Below are 11,409 nucleotides of genomic sequence, written 5' to 3' on the forward strand. Positions count from 1 at the left end.
AAAAAGCCCTTTTAGTGTACACAGAGCCGGCCGGATGGTCGAGTGGTTAAGGTGCCATCCTACCGCTGTGAGGAATCTGCGAACGAATTCGGACGAATCGAAAAATAACTGGAATTTTTCGGAGGGTTGGAGTTTTTTCGACCTCAGACGTTTGTTTTTCCGATTTATCATCATGGTGACATTGCTTCATCTAAAACTTTCCGTAGTTGTAGTCTGTGTAATGGCACTTTCTTTACAGTTGAGTCTTACGGTTAAAATTTAAAAAATAATTCTGTTTTGTTCTGTCACATTTTGAAGCTTACCACGTAGCTGTTGTCGAAAATTTTTGAAATTTTGCAGGGTAGTTTGTGTATTAGAGGATTGACGTTATTAAATTTTGGTGGTTAAGGATATGGAAGGGTCGCGTGTAATATTTCGAATGAAGTCGGACTTAACATTTCATTCATTAGCATTTACGGTTTTTTTATAAAACACATCCCTATCACCAAAATTAAGCTTTGCCATTTTATAATATGAAAAGATTTTAAAATATATTATTAACAGATGGCGCCACACACAATTTAATATTCTTTTGCCGGGAAAGTTAAAAAAAACCCAGTAACCAGTTGCATAAGCTTCAGTGCTTCTCACAGTACTCTTCCCCCTTTCCAACCAGACTTTCTGTGAAAAAGTCTGGTTGAAAAACAATTCCTAAAATAGTCTCTTCTTTCCCAGTACTACAGACGTCTGTACCAAGGCAGGCTTACAAAGAAAAGTTGAAATAGGCAATTACTGAAAGTTAAATACAGTAGAGCGTCGTTTATCCGAATCAATTGGGGACTGGGGTTGTTCGGATAACTTATTTTTCGGATAACCGATTATGTACGAAAAAATGTATTAACCTATCCCGTGTTGAAATTTTTCTCCGTTGCGTGTCGCGTTAAATTTTCGTCGATGTTAAGCCTAACGTAAACTTTTTAAAATAATAATCGTGGCTATTGTATCGTTAAAAATGATTTCTTTATGTTTTAAAAACGAAATAAATACATTTAAAAATATAAAAACAAATAAAAATTATACTTTAGGCCGACTGGAATTCTTTCGGATACAGTAGAGCGACGTTTCGGATAAACGACGCTCTATTGTATTTATAAACAAACTTTGAATTTAAAGAAAAAAGTGAACTTAGATCAAACTTCTAACTTAGAAGGTGATTTTCGTTTTTTTAAATAAAACAATAAAAAATTTACAATATTTTGTAAGATTTTAAAAAGCAAAGACGGTCAATACTCCGATTACTCAATCTGGTTCTTATTTTAGTAATGAAAAGTCGCGCTACCGAGAATGCCCTTTCCCATTCAATTAATGCGGGTAGAATCGTTTTTAATTAATGCATTTAAATAAAGATGGGTGTTGTTTTTTCACCCGTAGCCTGAAAGATTTCTAGTTCGTTTTCGATATGCGTTGCAGTACTTTTGCTCTATAGCAGCGTTTCTCAAAGTGGGCGATAACGCCCCCTTGTGGGCGCTGGAGGCTTTCAGGGGGCGTTAAGGAAATATAGAGGGGCGACGGCAGACAAATTCTATATATAAAAATTCGACAGAATATACATAAAATGTTGACATTTTATATATATTTTATTTTTTATTGAAGGTCACAACTTGAATATTTCTAACACATTGACTTTTATTTTAGCTCAGCGTTTCTCAAAGTAAGCAATAACGCCCCCTTCTGGCGCGATGAATAGATCTATGATAGAGGCAGGGTATTGAACGGTGACCAAAGGCAAAATTGGGGCTGATAAGAGGAAACATTGCGTTTAATGGTTTCCAGATGATGAGAACAATGTACAGTAAGGGCACAAAGTGTGAGATTCATAGAAAAGTTTTCCTAAGAATATTTCCAATCCTTTTCTCACACAAGAGAAAATGGGTTAGGGGGCGTTGGGTATAACTTTATGGAACAAAGGGGGCAGTGGATCGAAAAAGTTTGAGAATCACTGCTCTATAGTATTCTTGATTTGTCTACTTTAATAGAAACATCAAGCTTATAGCCCAATAATTCTGCAGTTCGTTTGTCTTTAAATAATCAGGTTTATGAAGAAAAACTTCATACTCGTTTGTATCCTTGCCCAATTTGCACAATCTGGCATAATGTAATTATTGAAGCTACCGGGCACGGTTAAAAATTAAAACAGTATCGGAGCAATTATTCAACATATTACAGTTTCTGACAAGTAAAGAATTTTCAGTCTTACCACAAATTGTCAATAATCATTATGTAGCCTATCTGTGACGTGCCATCACAAGCAAAAATTTAAAAAAACTAATAAACCAGGTTTAAAATTAATAAATAGAAAATGTATTCCGACAGTTTATGAGTTAATTATACTTTTATTTGCAAAATTTCCTCAACATTAACACAAAATAAGAAAAAAGTGAACTTTAAGAAATTTGCGGGATTTCCCGGATGAAACGAATATCCCGGGATATTTTCCGGGTTAAAAAACAGCCGGAATCCCGTTAGAGAAACCCTAGCGGCTCCGCACCTGGGTGAAAAACCCAGGAAAAGCCGCCGCCGTTTTATCATATGTAAAATTTTGATTACTAATATTAATAGTACTCAGAAAAGTTAAATTATGTAAATATAAAAGTAAACAATTATGAAAAAAAAAATGCTATGCAGTGGTTAAAACTAAGAGCGGCGATATATTTTTTTCTTTTTTGCTCCTACGAACGACCTTGTAATCAGATTTTTTCTTGCAGATCAAACTTCTGTGCTGCATAGAAGCATATTATATTTGATTTATGAGAGAGGGGAATTTATCGATTTCATACAATAAATCTATTTCCATCCACACTAGACCAAAGACATTTTTATAAATATGTAAAAAGATATGCAAATTCATAAATAGGCCTACAAGTGCTATCAATCTTTCTTCCATAAATTCAAAGATTTAAATTTTAAATTGAACGCTCCTATTATTCGGGACGAGAACTTTGCATCCTGTAAATCGAATCCTATGAAATCAGTCTAGGTAGGCCAAAGCCATACTTTACCTATATTCCATAGGTCTAAATAAATTCTAATCACTTTCTTATCCTGATAACATTAAGCCGGTAAATGAATAAGACTACAAATAGTCGATGAAACCAGAATTTCCACTAATATCAAAAAAGACATGTTAAAAAATCAACTTTAATAACGTTATAATTAAAGAAAAAAAAACCAAAAAGATTACTCATTTCACACTGTGGGCACAAAGAGGGCCTTTTTTCATGCCCATTATGGGTTCATAACGATCGGACGTTGGGGACGGGACCAGACTACAAAAAAATGTGTGTATATTCCAGTGTGTTATAACTATAAATGTGTTATAATAAAACATGCAAAAACTTTTCCTGTATTGAATATATTTGTTTATATATTGATATTTTTAAAGCAAAAAACTTTAATTTCCTGCTTGTTGTTAATTAGGACAAAGACTTATCCTACATCAAATGAATAAGTTCGCGTGTTTATAACATATTTGTCTATCTGTCTTATGATAATTTACATTAAGACAAAACGGTGTTCGTTTAAGACTTACTGTATGAAAAGGTATACTTTTCAGCGTATTTGAACTTTTGGTTAAATAATCAAAAAATGTGAATAACTGTTGGAAAATTGTATGAATAAATAAGGGTAATACTTAAACCTATGTTTGCTTATTACATTTATCTACAAAAGTAATTTTATGCACAAACCTATTCCCAATGCCTGTCTTTAGGATGACAATTGGATGATATAGTCTGTTCCAAAAGTTTAGGTAAAACGGACTTTTTATAAAAAACTTTTAAATAGTGAACTTTCAATCGATTTAATAAAATATAAATGAAATCACAATGCATCATACTAAATGCCATTTAAATGATTAATAACTAATCAAAGTTTTAAATTTAATTGCTTAGAATAATAGAAATTTTGTTAGATTTTGCTGTCCCAAAATTTTAGGTAGTAAATATTTGTTTCTGAGCAAATTACTACACAAATTCATAATGAATAACATCAGTTATGACTTAAAATCTCGTTTTTTGTAAATGGTATTATTTTTTTTAAATTAAAGAAAAAAATAACAAAAATCCACATCACCAAATAAAATCAATTCTCTTCTGAAGAAGTGACTGAGATTTAGAGATTGAAAGCAAGTGGACATTCAATTACTGAAATTTCAAGCAAAGTAAGTTGTTCAGCTTCAGGAATATATAAAGTTTTGGCAAGAAAATTTTATACCTGCAACACGTTCAAGTCGATGTAAGGTATCATCACCCACAGATGAAAGATGTACGAGTATTATTAGACTGGTATCTAGACAAAATTTATCACTTAGTTACACACACTTAAAACTTGTCTTAGATATTTCTAAAAATAGTGTACACAGAATAATACGTAAAAATCCTTATATTAAACTAACAAGGATGTGTATAAATAACCTCCCAAACCTGAACATCTTAAAGCAAGATTGATAAGGGCCAAAAGTTAGATTCAGTGGAAAGATAAATGATTAAGTACACTCTTCGGTGATGAAAAAAAGTGGAACTTCGATGGTTCTGATAGCTGAGAAAAGAGTGTTTTACAGTGGACAAGGTGGTGACTAATAGTATGAGGATTGTATTCAATGGAATTCCAGTCTAGCATTTATTTATGTCGGACTTCAGAACATTATCAAGACACCTTAGATCATCATCATCATCTTCCTATATAGGTGGTCCAAATTGAGCATTTCAACAGACAACGCTCCCATTCATTGTTCGAATTCAACCCAAAATAATGGCTTCAGAATGAAAATATGACTTATGAAATGGCCTACACAATAGTACTGACCTAAACACAATAGAAAACTTATGGGGATGTTCTAAAGATCCAGTATGCAGGTGATCGTCAGTTTTTCAATGTTACTGATCTTAAATGTGTAATTGAGGATTCATGGTAAACTTGAAACCAAATTGTTACAAATTCAATTCTTGTGAATTCAATGCCAAATCGTAAGATGTTATTAAAAATAAATGAAGAACAATTAGCCTTTAAAATTTTTTTGATGTCATTTTTGAAAATTACCTAAACTTCTGGGACAAAATTGTTTAGCAAAATTTCTAATTTTGTAAGAATCTTAACTATTAAATTGTTAAATTTATCTTTTAAAAAGTTATTCAAGAAAAACAAACAATTATTTCATTGTGACGATGTCACAATGCCGGGCTGCAAGTTTTAATCATATTTAATTTAAAATATATGCTCTCCACCTCAAATTAGTNACTAATAGTATGAGGATTGTATTCAATGGAATTCCAGTCTAGCATTTATTTATGTCGGACTTCAGAACATTATCAAGACACCTTAGATCATCATCATCATCTTCCTATATAGGTGGTCCAAATTGAGCATTTCAACAGACAACGCTCCCATTCATTGTTCGAATTCAACCCAAAATAATGGCTTCAGAATGAAAATATGACTTATGAAATGGCCTACACAATAGTACTGACCTAAACACAATAGAAAACTTATGGGGATGTTCTAAAGATCCAGTATGCAGGTGATCGTCAGTTTTTCAATGTTACTGATCTTAAATGTGTAATTGAGGATTCATGGTAAACTTGAAACCAAATTGTTACAAATTCAATTCTTGTGAATTCAATGCCAAATCGTAAGATGTTATTAAAAATAAATGAAGAACAATTAGCCTTTAAAATTTTTTTGATGTCATTTTTGAAAATTACCTAAACTTCTGGGACAAAATTGTTTAGCAAAATTTCTAATTTTGTAAGAATCTTAACTATTAAATTGTTAAATTTATCTTTTAAAAAGTTATTCAAGAAAAACAAACAATTATTTCATTGTGACGATGTCACAATGCCGGGCTGCAAGTTTTAATCATATTTAATTTAAAATATATGCTCTCCACTTCAAATTAGTAGTGTCTTGCCCCTGTACATCATACTTTTCCTTTAACAATAGAGTCGTGCCGGTCATCTAGCTAACACCTTTCAGGGGAAAATTTGAGTTAAAATAACATGACTTACAGTTTGCGTAGGACGTTATTATTAGTTAATCGAGGCCTCCTGCCCTTAAGGTTTCCATATCTGATCTCATCTTTCATCTATCTAACCCCATTCTCTAGATTATGGAAGGTCAGACAAGTGGCCGACAGTGCAAATTTATAGGTCTACAAGTTTTTTCAAATTGCAGCCCAATCATTTTACCTAAACTTTTGGGACAGACCTTATTCAAGTATTAAAAGCCTTTAAATTTAATAACAGGAAAAACAGGCATGTTTTTAAATTATAAAACAAAATTACTCTAATTAGATGATATCAGTTGTGTGATAATTTTACATAACTTTGTAAATTAACTGTTCAGGAGATCAACTATTGTGTTAAATTCAATGTTTGTCTAACTTAAAATAAGGAGAAAAATACATATGATTCAAGGAAAAACAGTGGTATAAGCTAAGTAAATATTCCAGTTTGTAATTCATACTGAAAAATCAATCAGAGATTGTCCAATAGTTCTAAAATTAATCACAACTCATTCCAGATTTCATATACAACATTCTAATTTTATTGAAATGTGGCACATATTGCAATTTATACATATTGAATGTTGTGAATGTGCATCACTGTACCAGATTGAAAATCGTTGTGCAGTCTGAATGAATAACACGGTTTTACAATATTTAATACAGTTAAAAAAATTGAAACAGTTGCAATATCTATTTTCTGGCCAAAAAATACTACTATCAGACAAACAGTTTCTTTTAAAAAGAATACTTTGAACAATGCTGTTTTTTTAGTTACATAAATGCTTTGTTAGAATTAAATGCAAAAGTATAAATTTACATCTATTATTCCTTTCTTACATTTTATTAAAAAGGTAGGGAATGATATTTTCTTGTCTGAAATAAAAATTTTTTTCAATTTTTAAAATCATATTTAAAGGATATTTATAGAAAATTAAAATTTTTAGCAATTAAATTATTTTATAATTCTTTATATTCAAAAGTATCAATAGAATACATCAAATTACAATTATAATAAAAGCAATACACAAGTATGGTATTTAAAATGAAAAAATTTTATAGAATATATAAAAATTCTCAGTACATATCCAATCATAATTAGATAAATCATTGTTAAAATAAGTAATTCATTGAGATAACCATAAAATTCTGTAAAAATGGATAACTACCAATAATCTATAATCATTTTAGTAAAATCATTTTCTGACATTCATTCCAAATGAGCTTGGAAGTAATTGTAAACCTAATTGTACATTACAATATACTTGATGAAATTTCTGTTGGCAATTACAAATTTCTTTACATAAGGCTAAATTTTCAGAAACTTTTATTGTTTATAAATATAACCGTAATTATTAACACTAATTCATAGTATAATATTGAAATGGCAGGAATTATTGGAAGGAAATTTAGTTACATAAAACACATTTCACAAGAAAAGCATATTTTTAGGAACACTGAAATCAGTTTTAAAATATCAATCGTGTCACAAGCAAATTTACATAATGTAATTTGATTATGAATTTTTACACTGTAAAAGAAAATATTTTCCTACATACATTTCGAAGTCTTAAATTATAAAATACCAAGAGTTTATTTAAATTTCTGAATTAATTAACCTTATGATGAAATCTATAGTGTAATTCAAAAGTCTCTATATATAGGCAAAAGGTTTACCTTATGCAGTTATTTATAAGGTCACAGAATATATGATATATGTGAGTATCATTTATATGAATGCATTCCTCCCAACTCATGAAGAAAGCATTTCAATACATGATGTTACAAGCACATATGCACATGCACATATGTATTCAGGTAGCCCGTTTTGTATAGAGACTTTTTTGAATCACCTTGTATTATATATAAATTAAAAGTACAAAGAACAAAAATTTTAAAATTTAATTTATTGGCATAAGTGACTGAGATTTAGAGATTGAAAGCAAGTGGACATTCAATTACTGAAATTTCAAGCAAAGTAAGTTGTTCAGCTTCAGGAATATATAATGTTTTGGCAAGAAAATTTTATATCTGCAACACGTTCAAGTCGACGTAAGGTATCACCCACAGATGAAAGATGTACGAGTATTATTAGACTAGTATCTAGACAAAATTTATCACTTAGTTACACACACTTAAAACTTGTCTTAGATATTTCTAAAAATAGAGTGTACAGAATAATACGTAAAAGTCCTTATATTAAACTAACAAGGATGTGTAAAAATCACCTCCCAAACCTGAACATCTTAAAGCAAGATTGATAAGGGCCAAAAGTTAGATTCAGTGGAAAGATAAATGGTTAAGTACACTCTTCGGTGATGAAAAAAAGTGGAACTTCGATGGTTCTGATAGCTGAGAAAAGAGTGTTTTACAGTGGACAAGGTGGNTTTATTAAAAAAATTCCTTTAATTTATTCTAATTAAAAGAAAAAAAGGGTTTTGTAATGGAAGATTTATGATTTAAGTTATTCACTATAGGTCACATTTACAGCCACTTCTAAAGACAAGAGGCAGACGTCTAGCATTCTTGGCTTGTTTGTGATTTTCATAACGACGATATAATCTCAAGCCTCCATATAATGGCAGAATAAAAATCCCAAGGCCAACTGCAACAGCACCAGCACAAAGAGCCAATGTACCTAGCATTGGAGCAACCATAATTTTGCTACCTGTATAACAAAATTAAAAATAAACTTAATGTTTTAATTATTGGTTTCATTTAATGCAATAAAAATTTATAATTAAATATTAAATAGAATTTAACAATTTATTTTAAAAATATAAATTAGTGCATATATTTTAAATTTATTATGCATAATTTTATTAGAACATTATATAAAAGCTTAACTAATAAAATTAATGTCTTAAGTTCAATTTTTATCAGCAAATGTTAACCAAAGAATTCACTCTGACCTAAATCGGTGAATGCAATATTTTTAGAAGAATTATTGTTTATATAAACAATGAGTTTTTCATTAAAAAGAAAAAAAAATGTATTTATATTACATAGGATATTAAATTGAAGTTAAGATAAACTGACATAGGTAAAAAGCTTTTTAGTCAATTACTACTGTTGTACAAACTATCACCACCATCAGATAGATAATTCAGTTTTCATGCATGCAAAAATAATTTTTTTTTGTATGATTAGCCACATAGAATAGAATAATTAGTAATCAAATCTTTGTACAGAGTTAATCAAAATCAATAGAAATATTGCAAAATCTTGAAACACCATTAAATATATTATGAAATAAAGTTTCAAGTATAATTTTATTTAAATTGGATTAGATCTGTAACACTATTGCAAAACTTAGCATTGAATTGAGTGATGTATATGTTCTACAGTCAATTATCATCATAGCAACTCATCTCTTTGGTTTCAATAAAAAAAAGTTCATCTATTTTCAATTCATAAGTTAGAATAATATCTAAATTTGACAGGAAAATGAAAAATTTAATGCTGTAAGAATATGGTATTTTTATATTTTAAAAAGTATTTGTTAACATTTCTAAGAAATTAAAGTGAAAATAAAATAAGTTATTTTTTTTAGGAAAATTTAGGTCTGATTTAAAAATTGGTTTTTCTTTAGGCATAAGTTTATATTGTAACTGGAAATTTGTATACGTACCAAATATAGTACCTCTTATTACTTTTCTTTGAATGGGTTTATCTGATTTATAACGATACTTGCAGCCAAAAATACTTAGTTTGCTGTAGTGATCTCCAAAGAATTTCAGTCTTCGAAATTTGTCTCCACAGCGATAGCAAAAATCAGTTTTACATCTTGTGCAATGCATGTGATCACATCCACTGGTTCTCTGAATGTATATCTAAAAAATTTTGAAACCATTTAAAATTATTTAAATTCTGTATAGCTAGCTTTCAAAAACATTCATATCTAAAAATTTTTTTAAATGTTTATCATCAGATTAATATGAAAATATTAACCATTTAACACATTTAATATTCAAGTCAAAATAAAAACCAAGTTTATGTATTAAGTAGATTAAAAAAAATTTGATATTATAAAAAAAATTTAAAGATAAAAATTTTCTAATCTTATTTAATAATTAAATTTTCTATCAAATTTTAAACATATATGTTTTATAAACAAAATTATACAAAAGAAACACACTTAAGAATTCTCTAGACAAGCCTATTTTTAAAAATTTACTAAACAATGCTTCAAAAAAGTTATTCACAATTAGCTCTTATAAAAAAATATTAATTTAAATTTATTACACAAAGGGCTCAAATTTAAAATTGTTCTCATTTACTTTTAAATTCTTTTAGACTTAAATTTAATATAACCTAGTAATATTTTTGTTTTTAGTTAACTATTATTGCAATCCAAATATTTAATTATAATGTGTTCTAAACATTTAAAATAATCAATATTCTGAATACTTAGGCTTTATTATACCATTTCCATTATGTTAACTTATTATATTTAATATTTAACAAAACTATTTTTAATATTCATAACAAAATTTATTAAAATATTTTCATTTTTTTAGTTAATTTAAAATACAAATAAAGTAAGTTTTAATGAATTTATACTAATAATTAAAATGCAAAGTATCAAAATTCTTTAGACAAAAATCCAGAAAAAAAATCAAGCTATCTGAATATTTGGACAAATTCACTGTTATAATCAGTACCGGTACAAAACACACATTATATTTTCACACAAAAAAATTTATAATTACTTTTTACATATAATTAAATTATAATGTAATTAATTCAGCTTGTAATAAATAGAAAAGTTACATGAGTAATACATGTACAGATGGATAATCTGACAGATCCAGCAGAGACAGGTGGTGCAGTGCACTGGGACCCAGTTAATTTTTCTTTGACAAAATGTTATTTTCAAATATTACATTTTTNTAAGATTATAACGTATTAAGATACCAAGATATTTGAATAATGATTATCTCATAAAAAGATGGAGAAAATTTCATATTTATTAATCTATTGTAAACTTAGAAATCAAAATAAATTATTGAAATAAAATTTTCTAGATTAAATGATCACATAGAAAATTTAAATATATATATCCTTTGAGAATTAGCATGTGGATAGAAAACTGCATTGTATGTATTCACTTTAACGTTTGGCCTGAGAAATATCACGAGTTTGAAAGGAAATTTCTACCGATCGATTTACATATTTTCTACATATAATATGTAAATCATCCTTGAAACGCATGAAAATTATTTAGATAAAGATCAACACGTTTTAACATTATATTTTATTGGTTGAAGCAACATTTATTCATTGTTGATTAAAATATTGTAAAATAATTTATAAAATTCACTTACTTTATCAGACGAAAACTACTTTTATAATGGAAGAATAAAAAAAAA

The 11,409-nt window shown here is 28.5% G+C and overlaps 1 protein-coding gene across 1 annotated transcript in view; it reads right to left on the reverse strand.

The window, feature by feature from the left end:
• Positions 1-8,430: 8,430 nt before the first annotated feature.
• The window catches only part of LOC111625520, a 22,650-nt gene continuing 19,671 nt past the window's right edge, over positions 8,431-11,409 (reverse strand). The window contains exons 3-4 of the mRNA XM_023368680.1: positions 9,669-9,870; positions 8,431-8,705 (exon numbers count right to left, since the gene is read on the reverse strand). Coding sequence (XP_023224448.1) covers positions 8,509-8,705; positions 9,669-9,870 — 399 coding nt within the window. The 3' untranslated portion in view covers positions 8,431-8,508. The remainder of the gene's footprint in view (positions 8,706-9,668; positions 9,871-11,409) is intronic.

This window comes from Centruroides sculpturatus, unplaced genomic scaffold, assembly GCF_000671375.1.
Source record: "Centruroides sculpturatus isolate CEXI.00-Female unplaced genomic scaffold, Cexi_2.0 scaffold105, whole genome shotgun sequence".
Taxonomy (NCBI): domain Eukaryota; kingdom Metazoa; phylum Arthropoda; class Arachnida; order Scorpiones; family Buthidae; genus Centruroides; species Centruroides sculpturatus.